Here is a 23,499-nt window from a genome sequence, read left to right as displayed (position 1 = left end):
AAGCGCGAAATTAGGCTTTGCGTACACGAACACCCACTAGCATTTACTTTAACTAATAAACATACATACGCATACAATATATATATTTGTGTTTGCATGCGTACATGAAGGTGTATCTACCAGCCTACGTTCGCACTATGCTGCCTGTTCAGGCTACACATTGATTGCAAAGTTTCAGTCATCTCGAGCGAAATCCCGGGGGAAAAAATCATCGAAGCAATTTTTTTTTCAAATTCGCACCAATATGATCACTTGTGACGGTGTGTTTTCTGTCACTTTTCACGGACATGTTTTACCGGTTTTTGCGGTACTTTCGCACGAACAAACAGCGCAAAAGTCGAGAGAAAATTTTTCACCGCACTAGCGTTTTTCAGCATCAGAGGGCAGCTTTGACAACAGTTTTTCGGTGTTTGATGCTGTTGTGTCCTGGCTTGTGCTATCCTCTGTTTCCTATTTAAAGTTGGTCTGTGCCCCTTTTCCAGTGAGCTCCTCCCCTGTGTGGGCTAACTCTCTTCTCTTGCAGTTCGATCTTGGTTTTTCCAAATTTTTTTCAACAATTCCCTTTTCTTGATCACTTGCTTTCAACTTCCAAGCCAAGTATTTAATTGTTTCTTTCCACCCCCCAGCGCTTATATATTATATATATATATTCACACACGCAAATATGTCTACCCCAGTTCAACACACGCCTCCTCAGCAACCACCACAACAACAAAAAAGCTGTAATTGCGATTTGCTATTATGGAGGAACCCTGTCCAAACCGGTAAATATTTCGGTGGGTCCCTATTAGCCCTGTTAATTTTGAAGAAAGTTAACTTGATCACTTTCTTTTTGAAGGTCGCTTACACCATCTTATTCACAACAGGATCCATCGAATTTGTATCCAAGCTCTTTTTGGGTCAGGGTCTGATCACTAAGTATGGTGCTAAGGATTGTCCAAATGTCGTTGGCTTTATCAAGCCTCGCATCGACGAAGCCTTGAAGCAGTTACCAATTTTCCAGGCACACATAAGAAAAACGGTGTTCGCCCAAGTGCCTAAGCACACTTTCAAGACTGCTGTTGCTCTATTCCTTCTACATAAGTTCTTCTCCTGGTTCTCCATCTGGACCATCGTCTTTGTTGGTGACATTTTCACTTTCACTTTGCCAGTCATTTATTACTCCTACAAACATGAAATCGACGCCACCGTTGCTCAAGGTGTAGAAATTTCCAGGCAAAAGACCCAAGAATTCTCTCAATTGGCTTGTGAAAAATCTAAGCCATACTTAGATAAGGTTGAATCCAAATTGGGCCCTATTTCCAACTTGGTGAAATCTAAGACCGCTTCTGTCTCCTCTACTGCCGGCCCTCAAGCCGCCACCACTACTAAGTTGGCTGCCGAGGTTCCATTAGAGCCAGAATCTAAAGCTTACACGTCCTCTGCTCAGGTCATGCCAGAAGTTCCGCAACACGAACCTTCCACCACCCAAGAGTTCAATGTCGACGAGTTGTCTAATGAATTGAAGAAGAGTACAAAGAACTTGCAAAATGAATTGGAGAAAAACAACGCCTAAACCGGGACATCCCCTCCCATTTCCCACTTAGAGAAGAATAGATAAGATAACTTTTTTCTTTATTTACTTACTACATATTATATTATCCTGGTATATATAACATATACATTCTCTCTTTTTTTTACACATACTCCTCGAGAAAGCTCATAATTTTATTTCTTTTTCAAAATTTCTCTGTTTGTTTGAGCTAGAGATTGGTTATACTTCTGTTGTACAATGGAGAGCGCTTGCCGTGTTTGTTAAATAAATATAAATTATACAGAAAAAAAAATAAGATACTATCACACATAAATAAAGAAAGAAAAAAAAAGGAAAAAAAAAAACTGATGGATTCTTGTTCTTCTACCTCATCCCATGCAAATATTAATTATTTCACTGTTTGATACCACTAGAGACCTCTAGTTGTTTGATAATTGGGTCTCTGATATTAGGATTCAAGTTGTCATTAGTCAAAGATAGTTGTTTCGATGTCCATAAGTTGGGCTCTTCCACGAATCCGGCTTCGCCGACGCCCAGTAGACCGCCTTGGTTTTCCCAGTCCCTGACACGTGGCAATTGCAGTTCGTTAAACACATCATCAACAGCATTAATTAAAATATCGGACAAATCGTCAGTGTGGCCTGGGGTTGGGGTAATTCTCAACCTTTCCGTACCACGAGAGACGGTGGGGAAGTTGATAGCCTGCACGTAGATTTGATGTTTGTTGATTAGAATATCAGAAGCTTGCTTGGCCAAATCAGCATTGCCAATCAACACCGGAACGATGTGGGAAGGATTCGGAATAACGGGAATGCCCAAGTCATGGAAGGCCTTTTTCACGTACATGGTGTGTCTCTGTTGAGCAGTCCTTAGATCTATGTGGCAACGTTGGTATCTAATGGCCGCGGTAGCGCCTGCCATGGTGGAAGGTGGCAAAGTGGTGGTGAAAATAAAACCGGGTGCGAATGATCTGAACCAATCGATCAGTTTTCTAGAGGCTGCTACGTAGCCACCTACACTACCAAACGACTTACCTAACGTACCGGTAATCATGTCAACGCGATCCATAACAGTTTTTGCACCGCCCTTGTCGTTGGCCTTGGGAGTGGCAATACCGCTTGCACGATGACTTTCGAAATCACAGTGTTCCGCAACACCTGCGCCGTGAGGACCGTACAGGCCAACGGCGTGGACTTCATCCAAAAAGGTTAGGGCACCGTATTTATCGGCCAAATCGCAAATTTTTTCAATGTCTGCTACTGAACCCGCCATGGAGTACACGGACTCAAATGCAATTAGTTTAGGGACGGATTTAGGATACGACTGCAGTAGCTTTTCCAATTCGTTCAAGTCGTTGTGTTTGAAAATGTGCTTCTTAACGTTGGCATGCTTGATACCAACGATCATGGAGGCGTGGTTTAGTTCGTCGGAAAAAATCACCAAGTCCTTCATCTTTTGGCCCAGTAGGGACAAGACAGCGTCGTTGGCAACGTAACACGACGAAAAGACCAAGGCCCCTTCCTTCTTGTGCAAAGTGGCCAGTTCTGCCTCCAGGTTCATAGTGGGTATGTTATGGCCGGCAATGTTTCTTGTACCACCAGCACCGCAACCATACTTATCTATAGTCTTGTGCATCGCGTCCAGCACCTCAGGGTGCTTGGACAAGGCCAAATAATCGTTGGAACACCAAACGGTAACCTTGTCTGCCTCCCTCTGACGATGGGCTAGTGGGAACTCCTTTGCCAAACGGTTGATATTGTTAAAGTACCTGTATGACTTGTCCAGTCTTTTCTTCTGCAGTTCAGAATCTATCAAACCCTCGTAATCAAATCCCGACTCTTGAGTGGAGTGATTAGCGGCGGCGGCAGCAGCAGCGGCAGCATTCGTGGTGGAAGCTGTGGCAGTAGCAGCAGCGGCGCCAGCACCGGAAGTAGTGGCATAACCGCTTTTCGCCTGTGGTGCGGCTGCGGTGGACAGTTTATTGAGAGCGGAAACAGCGGCAGATGGGCTGCCGAATCTCGCAAAGATGGAACGTTGCATACTGAAAATAATCCGAGTCGTGCTACTGTGAATATTGAGAATAGGGACTAGCTCTATTTGATTTTTCTTCCAACCAAACTTATATGGAAAATATAAAGGAAAGAAAAAAGAAAAGAATAGGAAAAAAAAAAAGAAACGCGAGAGAAGAGAACCGTGTGGAGGGAAGAACGGTTGAGAGACAGCAGAGCACAGCGCAACACAACCGAGTAGAGTACCAGCAGACGGAGTGGGTAGTTTGGTACAGTGTAAAAGCTATATTTCCACCAACGCAACACTGGATCGGAACAATGGGCAAGGCAATGTGAAAAATTTCCGTTCCTGCTCTTGCTTCATATATGACAATGACCAAAAAGCGTCCGCGGCCGCAGACCAATGAGCGACGAAGGCGGCCTTTCGTAGCAGCAGGGTAAGCCGCGCAAGCAAGTCCGTCATAACACCGTCGAAGGGGCACCACTATATCAGCTCTTCAGCATGGTAGGCCATTACAGCACAGTCTTGAGCAGAGAGCTGCAAGTGGCTCAACAATCAGATATAAGATGCGTTGGTGGCCGTGGTCAAACCAGACAGAAAAGCAAACACAGCAGGAGAGGCCAGATGGTGAGCCCGTGCTGACGAACTACTCGCGAGGCCAAAAGATCCTGTTGGAGGACACTCCGCCCAAATTTGCCGATGATCTGTCCAATTCCCAGTTGGCCAAGAAGCAAGAACGGGCCACATTGAAAGAGGCTTGGGACTCAATCAGGTGGGGCGACTTCTCTATGCAGAAGCTGACCTCGATCCCGTGTTTCAGAGACGCGGGCATGCTTGGATTCTCCAGCATGTTCTTGATGGGTTCTGTTATATTTATATATCATAAGAGCCCGACAAAGGCCGCGAACTGGGCGATGAGCTCTCTGGTACTGGGATCGATCGTCGGGTGGGAGCAATGCAGGTTGAAAAGACAAAAAAGTTTCCAAATCGCTCAGTTGGCGAAGGAAACAGTGGCGAAAAAGGAAAAACCAATGCTACGTAATGTTCCCCATGACCCAGCTTTGCCTGGACAATGGGAAGCCGCCAAAAACGAGAAGCAGATCCAGTTCCAGCAGAGTAACCAGAACTTGTCGCAGACCGCCCCTGAAAAGAAATGGTACAAGTTCTGGTGAAAAAAATGAAAAAAGCAGGAGACATTGACCATCTTCCTATGTACATATGCAGCGTTTCCCCTGACTATTAAAATCCAACCGTTCACTTTTTCCATTTCTATATAAAAAAAACTAACAGACATAGAAAATTACAAAACTTATATATTGCTTGACTGGTCTTCTATCCCGTCAGTGTCGCTGGCGTGGTCGTCATTGTCCCTTTTGATTGACAACTGCCTCAACGTATCTGTGGTTTCCTCGTCAGAGTTTCTTGTAGGTGGCAAAGAAAATGAATTCTCCGCTCCCATCAAATTGTCTGCGTCCTCATCGTCATCATTATCATCGTCCCCATTTTTGCCGCTGTCATCACTTTCGCTTCGTACCCCCTCCACACTTGTGTTGAACTGGGGATGGTGCGGCGTGGATCCCGTCGAGGAGTTCTTGGATTTAGCGAGAGAGGTCTTTGACGTGGAAGGTCGACTGGTTCCCTCTAACAGTTCATTGAGCACGATGTCGCCCCCATTTGTGCCCCTATCGTTGATGTATTCTACCCCGTCTCCAGTCTCTTCATCACCATTGGTGGTACCGTGGGGACCCTCAGTTTTTTTGCTGAATGGGTCGTCTGCATCACACAGCAACTCATCAAGCCCGCCACCGGACCAACCTTTCCTGGCTATATTTTCAGAAATTTCCACTTGTGCCCTAGACACCGTAGCCACTCTGTTTAGTACTTTATTACATGTATTTTCCACGAGGTCGTACGAGTCCATGTAAAAATCGTGTTTTAGCGTTTCTAACTGGTCTAATCGTGCTTGTAAACTAGAGAGACTTTCTCGGTATGAAATTAAGTTCCTTATTTTCCTTTTCGAAATATCAAAATTGTGTCTTTCCTGCAGTTTCAACTTTAAGCTTTGCTCTTTACTTTGCACCTTAAACTTGTTCTCCATTATTTTGGTTTGTAGCTTGAATTCATCAATATCATCAACTAAATTATCTCCCAACAAATCGTTGAAGTACTTTGACATTATGAGCTGGTGATTGGACAATAAGTAGAATAACCCACTTGCACTTAGTAGCTTTTCGGCTGTTTCATCGTTGCAACCCTTCAGTTTGGCAATGTTTTCCAGGGAATGGGCAATTTCCGCCCCATTCTGAGATGTCTTCAGCAATGAGTTTGAATAGGCATTCGAATTTCTGAACAGACTCGATAGAGCTTCCTGCGTCTCTTTCACATCTCTTTTCGTGATTAGGGTTTGCAAGTCGTTGATTGTACTCGTACCAGAAGTTATGCTGGATGCCCGACGGGCCTTGGAATACACTTTGGAAGAGCGCAAATGGTTCATATCGTCCAGGTGATCATTGTTGACAGAACCAACACTACCCGTCACGAGTTTCTTACTGTTTACAATTGGGTAAAATTCTGACAAATGGGGCGCATACCTATCAGGAGATACATCGTAATGGTTACCTTCATCCCAGTCAACTCTCAGTCTCTGGTCACTTGAAGGAGATCTCTGTACTTGTTCATTATTATCGCCAGGCATATCCATTTTTCTTCCTTTATTTTTCTCAACAACCTTTTGTTTCTATATAAAGCGTAATTGACCTAGTATTCAGAATGTTTAGTTTCCTCTGTTGTTACAGTTTTTTCCACTTTGTCTTTGGCCTAGATTTCCATCTCACCCTTTTCTTCTACTATATCGCCAAATATTTTTTTTCTTTTGTCCGCATTGACCTTTTTCCATCCAACGGAGCAGTATGTACAGGATAATAAAGATGGATGTTTAAATAAATAGCAAGAGGAGTTGCAGGCTAAAATGCCAACAAATTCAAACTTATACAGGCAGTTTAATTTATCTTCATTCTCGCATATAAGAGGTCTACCTGCATGAGATGTCTTCAACGTATATGACTGCCGGCATGAAGAGCCGTTGTTTCCGCTCATAAGTGCTCGTTCCTTCAGTTTATCGTGTACAGTAGTGTCAATAAAAGAGAACAAAGCCCCTAATGTATTTTTGCAAGTAATGACCAACCTGGCCTACTTTGAAGGGGGTTGACCAAGTTGACAAAACTTTTCTCATTTTTTTTTCTTGATGTACTGTCGTACATGGCTTCACTAAGTTTCCAGAATGACCCCTCCAAATTTGTTTCGAAGAAAACATCAGCCTGGTCAGCAAATTAGAACCTAGAAGAGTCAAAGATATGTAAAAGAGCTATTCTTGGCCAGAATATACATAGTCCACCCTTAAGCGATATTATTCAAAGCATTCTAGACCTAGTTTACCCGGATAGTATTCGCGAGGGCTTGATTAGGTCATGGCGGATGCGAAATTTCAATAATTCGATGAGAAAGTGGTATTATCACTGTAAGAACCAGTAGTCTGATTTCTTCCTTCTTCCAAGGCATGGGGAGAGGCAAGCACGACGACTTTTCTTTTGGAGCAGTTAAATTAGGCTGTGCTTAAAATACTAGGTCCACTCTGTAATAATCTCTCTAAATTATGGATCACGACACAGAAGTCATAATCAAGGATTTTAATAGTATTCTTGAGGAGCTAACCTTCAATTCGAGGCCCATCATTACCACTCTCACGAAGTTAGCAGAAGAAAATATTTCATGTGCCCAATATTTTGTTGACTCTATTGAGAACAGAATTGAAAAGTGTATGCCTAAGCAGAAACTATACGCCTTTTATGCTTTAGACTCCATTTGTAAGAACGTTGGCAGCCCATATACAATCTACTTTAGTAGAAATTTGTTTAATTTATACAGGAAAACATATTTATTAGTGGATAACACCACTAGAACAAAGCTCATCAATATGTTTAAGCTTTGGTTGAATCCTAATGACACCGGCATGCCCCTGTTTGAAGGTTCAGCACTAGAGAAAATTGAACAATTCTTAATAAAGGCCAGCGCTCTACACCAGAAAAATCTGCAAGCAATGTTGCCAACTCCAACTGTCCCCCTTCTGTTAAGGGACATTGACAAATTAACGTCTTTGACTACTGAAAGGCTGAAGAATCAGCCAAATGATGAAAAATTGAAAATGAAGCTCCTGGTTCTGTCCCAACTGAAACAAGAATTGAAAAGAGAAAAGTTGACTCTCAATGCTTTGAAACAGGTTCAAATGCAACTGAGGCAGGTTTTTTCACAGGACCAACAAGTTTTGCAAGATAGAATGAGATATCACGAGTTTCAGCAGCAGCAGCAGCAGCAGCAGGAACAGCAACAATATCACGAAACTAAGGACAATATTGGTACCCCCCCTCAAAACTCTAACGCGGCTATTCCGCTGTTTGGCAATAATTCTGATACGATGAACCAACAGGGCACTTTATCTTCGTCCCTCTTCGGCAGTATTTCTGGCGTCGAATCCTTTCAAGACATCGAAAAAAAGAAATCAGTAAATAAAATCAAAAATCTTTATGCATCTCTGCAATCTGAGGGGCTCATATATACTCCGCCAAAGGACTCCATTGTAACACTTTATAAAAAATTAAATGGACATTCAAGCTACTCACTGGATTCTAACGAAAAACAACTGATGAAGAACCTGCCAAAGATTCCTTTATTGAATGATATTCTTTCCGACTGCAAAGCTTATTTCGCCACAGTTAACATTGACGTTTTAAATAACCCAACCCTGCAGTTATCCCAACAAACTCTACTTCAAGAAAATCCGATCGTCCAAAATAATCTTATTCACTTACTGTACAGATCAAAACCAAATAAATGTAGCGTGTGCGGTAAAAGATTTGGTAACTCGGAAAGTGAAAAATTACTACAAAATGAACATTTGGACTGGCACTTTAGGATAAGCACAAGAATCAAGGGATCTCAAAATACAGCAAACACAGGCATAAGCAGTTCTAATTCAACTACGACTACCACAAGGAAAAACATTCAGTCAAGGAACTGGTACTTGAACGATTCTCAATGGGTAGCCTTTAAGGATGATGAAATCACCTCTACTAGGCATAAAAGTGACTACGCTGATTCTAATACTAACAATAATAGTGATAACATAAATTCAAGTGGTTATGCTGATGACAGTAATGAAAACTCCTTAAATCCTTCAGGAAATGATAAAGATAATGAGGTGAAAATAAGGGAAAAGTATGTTGTTGTACCTGAAACTTCACAGGACATGACTTTCACATGTCCAATTTGTAAAGAAACAGTCACTGGCGTCTATGATGAAGAATCAGGCGAATGGATCTGGAAAAACACCATTGAAGTCAACGGTAAATATTTCCATTCCACCTGCTACCATGAAACTTCGCAAAATTCCAATAAAACTGTAGAAGGACAGATTGATTTGGACGACTTAAAGAAATTAATCACTAAATAAGGGCAGAACTGTTAATATACGCTTATTTATATTTATTGATAATAGTACTAAATTCCATTCTTTCCAAAATTAAATACATTTTCTTTTCATTTTTACATTTTTGTTTATGTTTGTGTCCTTTAAATTATATATATTTTTACAAATGTAGCCAAAACCCATTAAATATTACAAGTCGGCAAAAAGTCCTGAAAGCAAATTGTTCGTTAGAGAGAAAAGAGGAAACGAAAAACACCTATTCACTCCTCCGGTAGTTTTTCCAAGAAGAAAAGAATTATATACAACCTTATCTTCCTCTTTTTTTGAAAATTCTTTGCATCAACTTTCTAATTCTGACATCCTTCTCAGACATTTGGCTTTTGATGTCCTCAAGACATTTTTTTGTAAAATTTAAATCTCCTTTGAGTGATGTTATTCTGATTTCATCTCTCATAACCTCATCCGACAAAGACCGAATGATGTCATTTGCGATATCCAATTGTCTTTCCTTTTCATTCAGTAGTGTCGCCGTCCTTGACAGAACATCATTTACAAAGGAAACACTGTTATTTTTCAAATCTTCCGACTTTTTGATTCCCTTTTCTTTATTTCCATCTTCATATTCTGTCCTCTCGGTCGATGCGTGTATATTTCCTGGTTGGATATTAACTTGCGATTTAGTTTTTAGAATATCAATAGTGTTGAGAATGTCTGTTGTGTTGTTGTCCGTGATATTTTCAGTTGAGATAACTGGACGGGCGTTAACATTTGTAGCGTTTTTGCCAAAATTAGAATGTTCAAAAGATACCTGGTTTTGGGAAATTAGTGATGTGGTTTGTAACACATCCTTCCCATTTACAGTAGCTTTTTCTCCTTCCTCAAATTTGAGAACCTCTTTTAGTCTGTCATTTTCTGGCGGTGTTTTCGTTTTCGTTGCGTTTTTTTGCACTACAGTCTTCTTACCGGGCGGCAGTAATGCAGCTACTTGTTCAATCGACGCCTGTTTTTTTATTGGTCGCAGTGTTTTATCTTTCGGTGTGAGTTTGGCGTCTATCATCTGTTGCGGTACGACTTCGTGCGGTTTGATTGTCGCCAGTCTAGAGGCAGGTCCTCGCGGCTTGTATATATCAAATCCCATGTTGGCAACAAATCTCAGTGTCTTCGTAAATGACCAAAACCTGGCTCTTTTCATCCCAGTATTGTTCTGCATTTCGTTGTAAAAGGTTCTGACTTTAGAATCCATTGGAAAATCCTCTACTTCGCCTCTTAATATGATAATATCACTTTCAGTAAAAGTGTTGGAAATATTTGAACCAAACTTGTTAGCAAATACATCTTTCAGTAGCTGCATTTTTTCATTACTCCTTTGTCTTTCTTTACTGGAGGGTTTTGAAGGAAATTCATCAACAAGTGAGACAGAAACAAGTTTCAAGTTTGTTAGCCATTCTTGTTTCCAAGAGTCTTTAGATAGACTCTCTTTCATATTTTTACATTTATTGTGATTAGTATCACTATGAGCTGTCGTGATAATCTCCTTGGCAAGAAGTGCACCGTTTTGCTTTATTGGAGTATTTGTTGCTTCGGAGCCTAATGGAGATGATACAGCCAATATTTGAGAAGTTTTGGTGGGAGAAGGGCTTGGTTCTAAATTGGTATCTTTATTAGTCGGATTTTCTGCTTTAGTACTATCCAAATCTGTTAGCCTTGGAGCCCCATATAACGGCAAATATTGTAACCTGTCCTTCTTGTGCACTTGCTGGTAAAAAAATGCATTTGACGTTTCATAATTTTCAACAGAGCAAACGTCATTAGTCACACTAGTCAAGGGGTGGCCACTCAAATAGCTGTGTCTTGGGATCCCTTGTTCAATAAGGTCACTTATTGTTTTCTTATTGTATATTGCTTTGTCAGCTAGTCTCCAAAGAACATTTTTTGTTAATTCACGATCAGATTTCCGCCAATCCAACGCAGGGTCGAACCATTTTCCTGTTTGAGTCTGGTTTTTTTCAGCGCTGCTACCTAAATCTTTAACTACTTTGCTTTCATTTGATTCACGAGAGGCCAAACTCTCTGTATCACTCAAACTATCATTTTCTGAAGAAGTATCATCTGAATCAGACACGTATATAAGCTCCATTTTTCCTGGGTGAGATATCGCTGCATCTATTCTTCCGCGGTAAAAGCTCTCTTCTTTTATTTGCTCCTCCTTTGCAGAACACACAAAGGTCTTTTTCATAGGCTGCGATAAAGAAACTTGGAAATCATCAGTATTCTCAGGCTTACTTCCGCTGACTGGTTGGGTTAGTGGTATGTCATCAACCTTGTTCCCTAACCTTTCCGTAGGAACAGTATTTTCCAAAATTTTGGTCTTTCCTCTTAACATATGCAAAGCATTACCGTCAGAAGGATTGTTTTCATTTTTATTGAAGGAATTCTTCAAGACTTTTGAGAACAAATTTGATAAAGATTTTTTCTCAAAGCCATTACGAACTGGTTCTCCATTAGAAACGTCACTAGGCTTTTTCTTTGTTACTTCTACATCAGTATGTCCTGGTGGTCCACCTTTACGATTATTATGCATTTGATTTATTGGTGAAGAGTTAATTGAAGCGGGTTTAGCATGAGAAAGGTCTTGCATTTTGTTTTTTGCATCATTTCCTTGTTTAGCTATTTTTGCAGAAGGAATAGTACCACTTAATGGTTTGTGCAAACCATCTTTCGTACCGATGTCGGATTTATTGATTATTTCTGTGGTGTTTGAGATTCTTTGAACCATTAATTCGGACTCTCGGCACTTGGAAGTGTTTATTGTATCCTTTGACGTATTTGAGGGTGATTCTTCATTAGGTTTATTTTTCTTCGATGGATTTAGCAGATCTTCCAGCCTAGCTCTTTTTGGTGCCGAGAAATTTGAGATATCATCTGCTGAATCGGATCGAGTGTTCGCCCGGGAACCTTGAAATACAATTTCTCCACTACTTACTCGAACGCGATGTACCTGTTTGACTGTTTCTTCTGTTACTTCCCTTATGTTAGCCTCGATGCTCTTGGTTTCAGGTAATTTGTTTTTAATTTCATTGGCTTCATCATTTTTACTGTTCGTAAGATTGTTCTCTTGATCTTCCTTTCCTGTAAATTCATAATTAGGAATATGCACGCTTTTGTAGCCTTCACTTTCGTTAGGAGAGGTGACATCGTCAGTAACTTCATCGTCAGTAACTTCATCATCAGTTGACTCATCTCGAGTATTTTTAGCTTCATGAGATTTTTCGGTTGAATCACTCGACGAATGAGGTGATTTTAAGATCTCCATTCGCTGAAGGTCAGCATCCTTCTTCATTTCTAGTTTAGATGATACATGCTCATTTTCGAAGGGCAATACAGTTACCTCATTAGATAATTCTCTTTCGTTACGATTAGTAACAAATTCTTTCAAAGGCGGATAGGCTTTCTTTAGTGTTTGATCGTATCTTATTTTCAATGCCTTTTTAGTGTCTGAAGTCGATAGGGGCACATTAGACCCGCCATGCTGTCCTAAATTTTTTAAACTCATTCCCGAATTCTTATCACTAGGTTCCCTGCTTGTTTCAGATTCTTTTGTAGATGCGGTATCCGGTGTAGCACTTCCAAGATCCTTTGTTTCATTTTTTTCTAGCAATTGTGACGCATCACTAGTATTTCCAGTCGTTGTTGGCGGTGTATCCAAACAAGTAGACTTTTCAATTATGTTCAAAGCTTTCTTTTCTCCTTCTAGCATGTTAGATTTTCCGACAGTCTTATTCTTGGTGATGGAAACCACGGTTGTAGAGGTGGCCGTCGCTTCCCTCTCAAGCGATTTCTCAGAAAGAAAAGGTTTTGCATTTGCCAAATCTGTGCTTGGAACTTGGTTACTCATCTGCCCTTCATTTAATAAGTTTTTCACTCCCGATAAAAACGAGTTATTGCTTCGGGTTTTTGATATTGGTATTATAGTATGTTCAGGTCTAGCATCCAAACCAAAAGTTGGTTGCTCCGCGTGTGGAAGAAAAGGCGCTTGATCAATATTCGCTAGAGTCTTGGAAGTGTTGGATTCAATTCCTCCCGGTGACGTCTTAGATCGAAGGAGGGAGAGTAGTTTGCTATTGCTCACTTTTTCTAGGCCTGAATGAGAAAAAGAGTTATAATTATTCTTCCTTAATGGTGAGGAATTCGTTTGTTGTGATTCTTTATGAAGCACTTGGTTCGCCTTTGTTGGTTGATTAGGTGAGTTATGAGTTGCAGTTGACGGCTTTGAATAGTTTTTGCCTTTGGCAAACGTAAATAAGGGAATTTTAGGTACTCTAATTTCATTTGATTTTTTCTCTGATTCAGGATTTTTATCAGTAGGTGTCATTGAACTTCTAGTGATCTTCGGGGTGCTCAACCTGTCGGGCGTCTCATTGCCATCGGACATCGGTTGTTTTCTTTAGTCAACGGTATATATGGAATGGAATTTTCTTGTCGTCTTTTTCTTGCAACTAAATGGCTGTTTGGAAATGCTGAATGAAAATCAAAAAAATAAAAAGCACTTGCCTCACACAAAGTTTATACAAAGCCCAATTAATTTCATCACAACATTTCTGTTTATGTGATGCGCTCTTTGTTTATCTAACTAGTTATATGATTTGGATTCGTTTGCAATGATAATGATAGTCGATCAAATATTCAGTTTGGAACTGCACACACAGGCGAACATGGAAACCGACTACAAATGTATATGTTATTGTTTCATTTATAATATTACGGACATATGTATTCGTAAACATGAGTTTATTTTATTTTCATTAGACTTTAAAAATAGAGAAGATACCAAGCCGGAAGAGGGCAAGATCATTAGTTCTTACCTAGCTTCTTCAAAATTTCGGCCCAGACGGTAGCAGGAGGTTGAGAGGCATCAACACCGGCCCAAATACCAGTCTTCTTGTAGAAGTCGACAATTGGTTCGGTTTGAGCGTGGTAGGCAGCTAATCTCTTTTTCAAAGCTTCAGCATTGTCATCGGATCTCTGAACTAAGGCTTCACCAGTGATATCGTCCTTCATGTCTTCCTTTGGTGGGTTGAAGATCTTGTGGTAAGATCTGCCAGAGGCTGGATGAACTAATCTACCGGTAATTCTGGCAACCAGTAATTCATCGTCAACATTCAATTCAATGGCTTTTTCCAAAGGAGTACCTTGTTCCTTCAGCATTTGATCCAATTTTTCTGCTTGAGGAATAGTTCTTGGGAAACCGTCCAGGATGAAACCGCTTTTGCAGGCTGGATTGTTGGACAATTCATCCTTGATCATGTTGACCATGATGTCATCAGAGACCAATCCACCTTGGTCCATAATTTTCTTGGCTTCCAAACCTAATTGGGTACCCTTTGCGATTTGAGATCTTAACATGTCACCGGTAGCCAAATGAGCGGCGTGGAAACGCTCTTGCAAGTTTGGAGCTTGAGTACCTTTACCGGCACCTGGTGGGCCAATTAGGACCATTCTGATGGATTCTGAGCTAGACATTGTTGTAATAATTGTTGCTATGTAGATATCTTTTCCGAGAGAAATGCGTAACGCCTTTTTGTTTTGAACTGGTTCTGTTGGTGAATTGGGCATATCCTTCCAGAAGTTTATGCGCATATATATGTATATATATATGTGCAATAAAAGTAGCCAGAGTGAAAAAATCAAAAATCAAAAAAAATGGACGAATAAGGGCAGAAACTGTGGGCCGCTGCGGGCAGTTCTAGGTGATAGAATCGCGCAATCTTGTGCGTTTTCCTTTGAATCTGAAAATTTCGTCAAACAATCAAAGAGGTCAGACCAGACAACGGAGAATGAGATTGTTCATTGCTCACTAACGATTAATCGAACAATAATGCCCGGTGATAATCAAAGAAAAGGACTTACCTCCAAAAAAATTATATCATGCATGACATATGTTACCGTTAATTATATACCCAATAAATTATATATAGAACAAAAAAGAAAAAGAAAAAACAGAGAGGTCTAATAGACACTTAATATAGTTACAAATGGTGAAGCAGTGTTGTTCCTTCCGCCTTCCTTAAAATACCAAAACCGATCTTATAATTCTTGGGAAGCCTTGGTAGCCTTAGCAGACTTTTTTGGCAGCAAGTTCTGGTGAATGTTTGGCAAAACACCACCTTGCGCAATGGTAACATTACCCAATAATTTGTTTAGTTCGTCATCGTTTCTGATGGCTAATTGCAAATGTCTTGGGATAATTCTGGTCTTTTTGTTATCTCTGGCGGCATTACCAGCCAATTCTAAGATTTCAGCGGCCAAATATTCTAAAACAGCAGTTAAGTAGACTGGGGCACCAGAACCGATTCTTTGGGCGTAGTTACCTCTTCTTAGCAATCTGTGCACTCTACCGACTGGGAATGTTAAACCAGCCTTAGCAGATCTAGATTGAGAAGCTTTAGCAGCTGAACCAGCTTTACCACCTTTACCACCGGACATTTTATTTTATATAGATGAAATTTGTTTGTTTTAAATTTGTTTATTTGCTTAGAAATAATCAAATCTGAATGCTGTTGTAGTATCAGAGTAGAAAATAAAGAGAAATGGGAAGAGTGTTCCACAAGATCAGAAAAGCAACTACGGGATCAAGCGCCTTATTTATATATTTTTCCTTCAGGTAAGACTTACTGATAATATTTGATCCACTGATTAGTTTCGTAAACAAGGGGGCGACAACAACTTAGTTTTGAAAATCAACAAGTGGGCAATAGTAAGTAATAGCACGGGAAACCACGCATCCCTACGCGGGTTTCTCTAACGGCGAAGAACTATCTGTATTGCTGTTTTCTTGAGCCACCAATACAATCCATACCAATAGCTTCGCACAGCCGGGCGAAAAATCTGGAACGCCGCTAATGAGTTACATGTGAACTCGCCGAGTTCAAATTTCAAGAAAACGCGGTTGGGTCGTTAACTATGGTCAGACGCTCTCCATCGCCCGAAAGGGATAGCTGTTCTCATTTTTTCGCGTGCTGCACCCTTTTGCCAGCGAAAAAATGAGAACGGCGGTTTTAAATTAAGAGAACTGCCTTTGTAGTGGCAATTACTACCTTGGTGTGGTTATCTTGTAATGTCTTGGTAATGAAGGGGCATCTTAGATTTTCTGATGTATATAAACAAGAGGGTTTGGCTGTCTTGGATGTTCGAGTTCAACTACCGAATGTTCCTTTCCTTGTACCTTTAATCTTATTTATGGAATATTTCTTAATTTAAATAACTAAACAAAACCACAAACAAACCACACAAATATACAATGTCTGCTAAAGCCGAAAAGAAGCCAGCCTCCAAAGCCCCAGCTGAGAAAAAGCCAGCTGCCAAGAAGACCTCTACTTCCACTGACGGTAAAAAGAGAAGTAAGGCCAGAAAGGAAACATACTCTTCCTACATTTACAAAGTTTTGAAGCAAACTCACCCAGACACTGGTATCTCCCAAAAATCTATGTCTATTTTGAACTCTTTTGTTAACGATATCTTTGAAAGAATTGCTACTGAGGCTTCTAAATTAGCTGCTTACAACAAGAAGTCTACTATTTCTGCCAGAGAAATTCAAACTGCTGTTAGATTGATCTTACCGGGTGAATTGGCCAAGCATGCTGTCTCTGAAGGTACAAGAGCTGTTACTAAGTACTCTTCCTCTACTCAAGCATAATGAGATCACTTCGTTTGGTTATAATTAATATTATTATTTATATGGGTATATAAAAATAAGAATAAAATAAAAAAATTGTATAATAGTTCAATAATTTTAATGATCATAAGATATTCTAATTGGTTGAGAGTTGCATTTTTTATTACTGTATTTGGTACGATCGGAAGGACATTTCGCCTACTGGAAAGGTTATAAACCAAATGAAGAGCTCTGGTTGTCAGTATATCTTTCTTTTACTTCTTAATTTTGGCATCAGCAACTATTAATGTTTCTGTTTACATTATTCCTTAGGATATCTACTTCAATGTTATTTTTCTTTTATTTGAAAAAACCTTTTTGCAGAAACAAAATGTAAATACAAAAACAGCATACAGAAAAAAACAGCAGTGGAATATATATATATAAGAAAATACTTGAAAGAATTGATCTCAGGCATCTGTAGATATAACAGCAAGAATTAAAGTGGACTGAAGTGGTCGGCCAGCTTATTGATTGGAATAAGCTCCTCATAATTCCCTTTTCAATTGCAACCGACCTCTTCTGACCCTTGCATTCCTCTCTATCTCGTCATGGAATACTCCTGAATGATGTTTACTCACATCACAAGCGGCATTTCTATCATAAGCTGTGTCCGTCTCTTTTGAACAATTTCTTCTTCCCCTAGAAGAAGATAACGGTCTCTTTGGTATTTCAAACAATGGCTCACGTATGGACTCATTGTAAGTATTGGATGCTTTCTCTATTTCAGATCCGCTTATGTTTAAAAGGTCGGTTAACATAGTATCATTGTCAAAAATCTGATTGTCCTTTTGTCTTTCCCGTGAATTAATTGGACTTGAATTTGAACTTGAACTTGAACTTCCACAAATAACTGCTTCATCACCCAACTGGTATAGCGACTTGGTAGATAATCCGTCAATAACACTGAAAGGTTTATCACTTAGAGACCAAATGCATAATTTTGGCACCTGTATACCAATTTTCCTAGCATCCACTATTTCACAAGCTTTGAAGCCAATTTTCTTTCTTTTCGGATCCGGAAGTGGTAGACTCTCGTCTTCATCCGTTGAATCGTCATCTCTGTAAATGATTTCTTCAACATTATGATGATCATCAAGGCTGTAGTTTCTCGAGTCTTCTGAAGAAAAGGAAGAGTCTGATGATTCTTCTCTTGAACTGATATAAAGATAATCCACGTACCTTCTTTTCGCATCTATAACAGCATTTTTCAAATTAAAACTTTCATCAGCTGATGTGTGGAACTCATCACATTTCCTGATTTTGAACAGACACTCGTTGAAACTGGAAATATTGGACATACTTAGCAAAGAAAATTGACTGCTTTCGCCGGCAGGGTTGTCCCCTGAGGTTGAAAACGTGTCTTCCCCCAAATTGTTACTGTCCAAACGTTTTTCAAACAATTCTGGTTCTTTTCTCCCCTTATTCATACCTTCTATAGAGGTGAAAAGCGCTACTTCATCGAATTCCATTTCAGATTCTGTTTCCGGATATTGAGTAGTGATAAGTTCGTCATCATTTCTAGACACCGCCTGGCAACCATTAAGACTGTCATCTCTGATAATTTCGACTCCAAGGTCTTCCTCGTTCGGGGAGATTTTTGATGGTGAATCACTATAATGCCCTTCATAAGATTCGTTTTTGCCTATTGGCAAATCGGTAAGTTTTTCGGCAAAATTTACGTCGAAACTTACATCGGGCCCATTACTGACGTATTTACTGCGGTCATTTGACGCGAGCAGATAATTAGACATATTATCTGCTTCTGTTCTAGGACCGTTATCAAGAGACACTTCTTCCTCCAAAACATTTGCCCTTCCCTCCCTAGAAAATTTATGAGATTGATTTTTATCTCTACTGATGTTTTTTAATATCAATCGTTTGACGCTAGTAATACTACTCTCTACATCCGAAATGCCACTTAAAGAAGAATCCGAAGGCAAATCAAAACCATCGTCATTATTAGATGAATAGAAGATAGTTGAAGAGGTTGATGGAAACGAAGCAGCAGCACTCGTTTTTCTTTGCACAATTTTACTTGATAAGTATGGCTTGCGCCGCACCGGTACACTACCTACCATTCGGAATGCTATCCTTTTTTACACTTCTTGCTTTTTTCTTTTATTTGCTCAATGAAGCAATTATCTCTGTGAACTTTATAGCAACAAAAATAATTATAGTCTTTCTCTTATGAGGTTTCGATACAGTCATGAAAGGTCTTTGAATAATCAATCTTATTGGCACCATTAACAGTTTCAGCCAGTTGAAAAAACAAAACAAAAACAAACTCACTAGTAAAAAAAGATGATAACTTGGATTTGAAGAGCAATTTTGAGGGCGCACACTTATTATACAATTGTGCTTTCCGCGAGTTGCTTAGCCTTTTAAGAAGGGAAAGCCCAAGAGCTAGATTTCACTAGCCCAAGTATGTCCCGCTTCATCGGTATAAATTAGAGTTTTATATAAGATGAGTACAGTTTAAAAAAAGGAAAGCGGTCGACTTCCCTTAATGCCTACCGTTTCCCTTTGCTGTCACTCCCCCAACATTTTTGTGAGATAGTTTCTTTTTCATTGCGAAATGCCATCTTTCTCGTTCCCGTGATGTTCTCTAGCTTGTATGCGGCGGGGGCTGGATAACCACGTTTTATGGCTCACGCAGGCACAATGATGTAATCGGTCGAGGGAATGTGTAGCCACAGGATGGAAAAGTAGAAGTAGATTAGTCATTAAGTGATGATTATGCAAGTATTATATTACATAGTTATTAGGTATAATTGATGAAAAAAATTGAAGAATAGGGTAAAAAAGGAGGAGAAGGGGAAGGAAAGGATGATGTATATATTTAGAAGGTAGGCAATATCGTTAAGCAAAAGAAGTATGCCGAAAATCGTGCCGACGCTGATTCAACCACAGTGGGTGATTCACTAAGAACGCCACATCTATCAATTACCTCAAGTCATGTTCAGAGAGTTCACCAAGAAACTGATGCAAGTAGGGTATGCGCCGTCACTTTATTTATATATATTAATGGCATGGAGCCAAACATGACGCTCGGCTGTGAGAAGAACCAATGCAGATCACACTGGTACTGTGACATTATCATTTTCTTGATCAGTGGTGGATCCTATAGCCAAAGCAGAGCGGCTTTCACTTACAAGCGTACGAAATTACATTTTCTAGCTACTTTTCAGCCAAAAGCCTCCAACGATATCTGAGTAAACTACAGAAACGAAGGCTAGACTAATATCCTCCATTCAGGAGCTACCATTTTTAGTCTTTCATCATCGAGAGAAAATATGATCAGTACAATTAGCTCTAAGACCAGAGCATGTTTGACCATTTAAAATCAATTTATCAGCGACCGAGATCTGTTTATTAAAGTAATAGTTACAGCCATTAGGTTTCATGCTGAAACCTTGCGACAGATCAATCACCGAAAACCAACTTTCAGGGTTTTGAGTTGTATCGTTACTGACTTCCAAATCACATTTAATAGATGCTTGACCAGTGCGTGAGTCTCAATTTTTCATCTTCACTGTCCAAATATTCAGATGTGACATTTCTAGAAACAGTTTCAATGGCTGGGATTCTGCTATATCGTCCGACTTAGAACTTTCCTAGACGCCACAAAAGTATTGAAACTAAATCGAGAGTGTCCCTAGATACCGCCCATGACAGTAGGACATTGTAATTGGACGAATCCGCATAACCTAGGTTGCAAATCAGCGAAATATAAGATTTTACTCTAAAATTTAGTCTCCATCACTCTGGATAAACCATACTGCTGTATTAACAACCCCTAGAGCCGTCGGTATTGTTGTTGATAGCTTATGGCAGCTGCTTCAGCACTATCAATTCAATGATTATATATCGTTAATAAGAGTCTATTTACTTACTCTAACTTACCTGATGATCCATCTCTTCGGCAAGACAAAACTTCGGTTCGTTTCTGTCCGGTTCAAGAATCGCTAAATGTGTCTTTACATGCATATATACTTCAGTACACCTGCTAATAAGGAAGCAGACACAGAAGGGCGGCAATTTCCTCTCAAGAAAAGTTTTATTTTCACACGTATACATTGTAGAGTCACGAGGTATGCCCATCATAAATATAATTCTTTGTACTGTAACATATGAAATTTTTAGGCCAAGGGACTATCAAACACACAATCAATTTTACTACGGTGGACACAGCTCATTGATGTTTAACCAAACGGGTCTGCCAGACCTCTTAAAAACCGGAAGAGCAAACGTGCAGAAAAATAAAAATAGAGGGCCGCATAAACATGAGCTAAACGAAGAAACTAGCCATTATGCGTATGCTTTCATTTGGTTCCCCAAAAAACACAAGCCGTGTAGAGTGACCAACACAGAATTCTTCTTTTCGCGTTTTTTGGGTACTCGTAAGAAACTACCAGGAATCTGGAACGGGTATTGGCGTTTGTCGTCTTTTCGCGTTTTGGCCGAGGGAAGTATTGTTCTTGTGAAAATAAGTACCGCGGCATTGGCATCGATCGGGCTTCGTAGTTGTTTACCTACTTAAAAAGTCTATCTATACATTTTTTTTGCTCAATTGCCTAGGTTGAACTTAGGAGGCTCATATTCGAAAGTCTTGTTGCAGCCCATAGGCCCGGTGACGTCGAATATGTAGTTGCACTTGGTTACTTCGTGTACACTCCGGATTTTGAACGTGTCGCTGCAGCGAACGAAGACAGTAGCAGATCTACGCGGTCCGTTCCAGCACTGGTCTCCGTCTTCGTATTGTAATACCAGGCCATTGTTCAGTTCGTTCAAGTTACCAAATATGTAATACTGCGCCTTGTCGTCCCCCTCTCGCATGCTTGCCAAATTTGATGTCAAATCACTACTCTCACCATACGTGGCCTTCAAATGCTCTACGTATTTGTTCATATTTAGGTCTGCGTCAAACCCTAAAGTTTTGAAATGGCCAATCAAAACTTTTTTGCCGCCAGACTTGTCTTCAGATTGACATATCGTGCCTTCAACCATCGGCTTTTGGAGGCATATCTTGTATGAGTAGCTGTCCAATACATCTTCAATACAGTAAGACTGAGAGCCCATTCGTTTTAATAGTTCCGTGAGCTCTGCGGCGGTCGCGTCATTGCCTTCACTTGGCGTATCATGTAGTATTTTTTGATAAGCCTTCTTGAATTCTAATTTGATGTCCAGTTGGGCAACTGCGGCTTCATAAGAACGAAATTGCTTTTCTAACGTGATTAAATTGGCCCTAGATGAGAATAGATCTATTTTAGGTAAACCTGCCCAAAGCCAGTTGCGCAGGCCTCCGAAAGTACCATTGTGATGATCATTCGCACCTTGGTCTGACTCGGCAGTATCTGATGGCAATATCTTGGGTGCATTCTCATTGACGAATGATGTCATTTCGTTCAATAGTTCCAGAAGAATCGCCGATGGGCGCATATTTGTTTCTTTGGTTAACGTGCCATGTTCACTCAAGTAATGATTGTATGAATCAACGGCGGCTTTAACTGCTGCGTCTTGAAAGTTGACGTTATAGTTTCGAGAAATATCGTCCATAACTGAGCGAAATTCGGAAACGTATTCTAAGATATCTTTGGTATAGTTAATTTTACCCACAATTAATGCCTGAACAAAATTAGATTTGCCTATAACATATCTTAAGGAATGTTCAGACTTTCTTTCCAGAAATATCTTGGGCACTTCCTTTGTAAAGAACAAACAGAGATTTTCTCTTTGCTCCTCATCTATGGCACTGTCCGCAGTAATTTTGGCCCTTTCAGCTTGCCTTTTCAATTTTCTAAATTTTTTAACATTATCGTTAACGACTTTATCGTTCAAAGAGGATTCATAACCTTCAGACAGTTCATTTAGAATTTTCACTATGTCTTCATAACTTTTACTCACCAATGACACCATCGCAAATGAAGAATAAACTTCTGAGGCCAAAACGCTAATATTCAGTTGTTCAAATCGATACAAAATCGGATCCTGAATTTCTAATTGGCCAAAATAGTTTCTTCTCGCTTGATATAATTTAGTTTTTTCCTTTGCGAGTTTGTTGGAGAGCGATGTTATCTTGTCAGAAAGCTGTTGCTTATCTTTCTCAGTGGAAAATTCACTGACCGAAACATCTTCCTTTACACCGTATTTCTTTTCCAATGCATTTAAAGCCATTTTACCCTTCTGATAGCTAAGCAATTCGGCGGAGGCCATAGCATCAAATTCGTTTTTTAGTTGAGAGCAATCGGATCCAACATCGAAAGGTTTATATCCAGACAGCATTTCATCAGAACAGTCACAACAATCACAAATACCATCTGCTACCTCTGATATTCGTATATATCTTGAAATAAAGTTCTTATTATCACAAAAAAAGTACTTACCCATCTCACTGCTTTGTTCTGCAACCTTTTGAAATACATCATCCTCGCAAGCGGCGGTGCCAGGCTCGTCAGAACCATCAGGACAGTCACAAACCCCATCATTGATCTGATTCAGATTCAACACGATATTATCACCGCTCAAACAGTGCCATTTAGTCAGATCTGGTTCATTTGATGCATAGAGGTGCTGCTTTTCCCTCGGAACACCTATTATATATTCAGGTTTATTTCCTAGGAATGGCTGTAATGTCAATACAAGGGGCGCTTGCTCAATTACCAGCAGAAATAACAGAGATGTACTCACCATGGCCTATATATTCTTAATAACACTGCTAGCTGCCCTTTAGCACTCTTACAGGGATCAATACCTCAATTT

At 40.0% G+C, this 23,499-nt stretch overlaps 11 protein-coding genes across 11 annotated transcripts; 4 read left to right on the top strand and 7 right to left on the bottom strand.

Annotated features, from left to right (window-relative positions):
* Nucleotides 1–664: 664 nt before the first annotated feature.
* Nucleotides 665–1,555, top strand: RTN1 (Rtn1p; the record flags this gene model as incomplete). The annotated part of the gene is made up of 1 exon (XM_056227008.1): nucleotides 665–1,555. The coding sequence occupies one exon, from the start codon at nucleotides 665–667 to the stop codon at nucleotides 1,553–1,555; it is 891 nt and encodes a 296-aa protein (XP_056086872.1).
* A 372-nt stretch (nucleotides 1,556–1,927) lies between these two features.
* HEM1 (5-aminolevulinate synthase) lies at nucleotides 1,928–3,574 on the bottom strand (the record flags this gene model as incomplete). Its single annotated transcript, XM_056227007.1, has 1 exon — nucleotides 1,928–3,574. One exon carries the CDS (start codon nucleotides 3,572–3,574, stop codon nucleotides 1,928–1,930), a length of 1,647 nt encoding a protein of 548 aa, XP_056086871.1.
* A 536-nt stretch (nucleotides 3,575–4,110) lies between these two features.
* COX20 (Cox20p) lies at nucleotides 4,111–4,716 on the top strand (the record flags this gene model as incomplete). Its single annotated transcript, XM_056227006.1, has 1 exon — nucleotides 4,111–4,716. One exon carries the CDS (start codon nucleotides 4,111–4,113, stop codon nucleotides 4,714–4,716), a length of 606 nt encoding a protein of 201 aa, XP_056086870.1.
* A 137-nt stretch (nucleotides 4,717–4,853) lies between these two features.
* Nucleotides 4,854–6,239, bottom strand: IVY1 (Ivy1p; the record flags this gene model as incomplete). The annotated part of the gene is made up of 1 exon (XM_056227005.1): nucleotides 4,854–6,239. One exon carries the CDS (start codon nucleotides 6,237–6,239, stop codon nucleotides 4,854–4,856), a length of 1,386 nt encoding a protein of 461 aa, XP_056086869.1.
* Nucleotides 6,240–7,196: 957 nt separating this feature from the next.
* PCF11 (Pcf11p) lies at nucleotides 7,197–9,050 on the top strand (the record flags this gene model as incomplete). Its single annotated transcript, XM_056227003.1, has 1 exon — nucleotides 7,197–9,050. One exon carries the CDS (start codon nucleotides 7,197–7,199, stop codon nucleotides 9,048–9,050), a length of 1,854 nt encoding a protein of 617 aa, XP_056086868.1.
* A 283-nt stretch (nucleotides 9,051–9,333) lies between these two features.
* On the bottom strand, nucleotides 9,334–13,458 carry SIR4 (chromatin-silencing protein SIR4; the record flags this gene model as incomplete). Its single annotated transcript, XM_056227002.1, has 1 exon — nucleotides 9,334–13,458. The coding sequence occupies one exon, from the start codon at nucleotides 13,456–13,458 to the stop codon at nucleotides 9,334–9,336; it is 4,125 nt and encodes a 1,374-aa protein (XP_056086867.1).
* Nucleotides 13,459–13,877: 419 nt separating this feature from the next.
* Nucleotides 13,878–14,546, bottom strand: ADK1 (adenylate kinase ADK1; the record flags this gene model as incomplete). Its single annotated transcript, XM_056227001.1, has 1 exon — nucleotides 13,878–14,546. The coding sequence occupies one exon, from the start codon at nucleotides 14,544–14,546 to the stop codon at nucleotides 13,878–13,880; it is 669 nt and encodes a 222-aa protein (XP_056086866.1).
* A 564-nt stretch (nucleotides 14,547–15,110) lies between these two features.
* Nucleotides 15,111–15,509, bottom strand: HTA1 (histone H2A; the record flags this gene model as incomplete). Its single annotated transcript, XM_056227000.1, has 1 exon — nucleotides 15,111–15,509. One exon carries the CDS (start codon nucleotides 15,507–15,509, stop codon nucleotides 15,111–15,113), a length of 399 nt encoding a protein of 132 aa, XP_056086865.1.
* An 814-nt stretch (nucleotides 15,510–16,323) lies between these two features.
* On the top strand, nucleotides 16,324–16,719 carry HTB1 (histone H2B; the record flags this gene model as incomplete). Its single annotated transcript, XM_056226999.1, has 1 exon — nucleotides 16,324–16,719. The coding sequence occupies one exon, from the start codon at nucleotides 16,324–16,326 to the stop codon at nucleotides 16,717–16,719; it is 396 nt and encodes a 131-aa protein (XP_056086864.1).
* A 506-nt stretch (nucleotides 16,720–17,225) lies between these two features.
* On the bottom strand, nucleotides 17,226–18,818 carry CRF1 (Crf1p; the record flags this gene model as incomplete). Its single annotated transcript, XM_056226998.1, has 1 exon — nucleotides 17,226–18,818. One exon carries the CDS (start codon nucleotides 18,816–18,818, stop codon nucleotides 17,226–17,228), a length of 1,593 nt encoding a protein of 530 aa, XP_056086863.1.
* Nucleotides 18,819–21,306: 2,488 nt separating this feature from the next.
* On the bottom strand, nucleotides 21,307–23,430 carry GTB1 (Gtb1p; the record flags this gene model as incomplete). The annotated part of the gene is made up of 1 exon (XM_056226997.1): nucleotides 21,307–23,430. One exon carries the CDS (start codon nucleotides 23,428–23,430, stop codon nucleotides 21,307–21,309), a length of 2,124 nt encoding a protein of 707 aa, XP_056086862.1.
* Nucleotides 23,431–23,499: the final 69 nt, after the last annotated feature.

Source organism: Saccharomyces kudriavzevii (assembly GCF_947243775.1).
Source record: "Saccharomyces kudriavzevii IFO 1802 strain IFO1802 genome assembly, chromosome: 4".
NCBI lineage: Eukaryota > Fungi > Ascomycota > Saccharomycetes > Saccharomycetales > Saccharomycetaceae > Saccharomyces > Saccharomyces kudriavzevii.
Note: the sequence above shows the minus strand (reverse complement) of the source record. Positions and strands in the feature narration are given on the sequence as shown.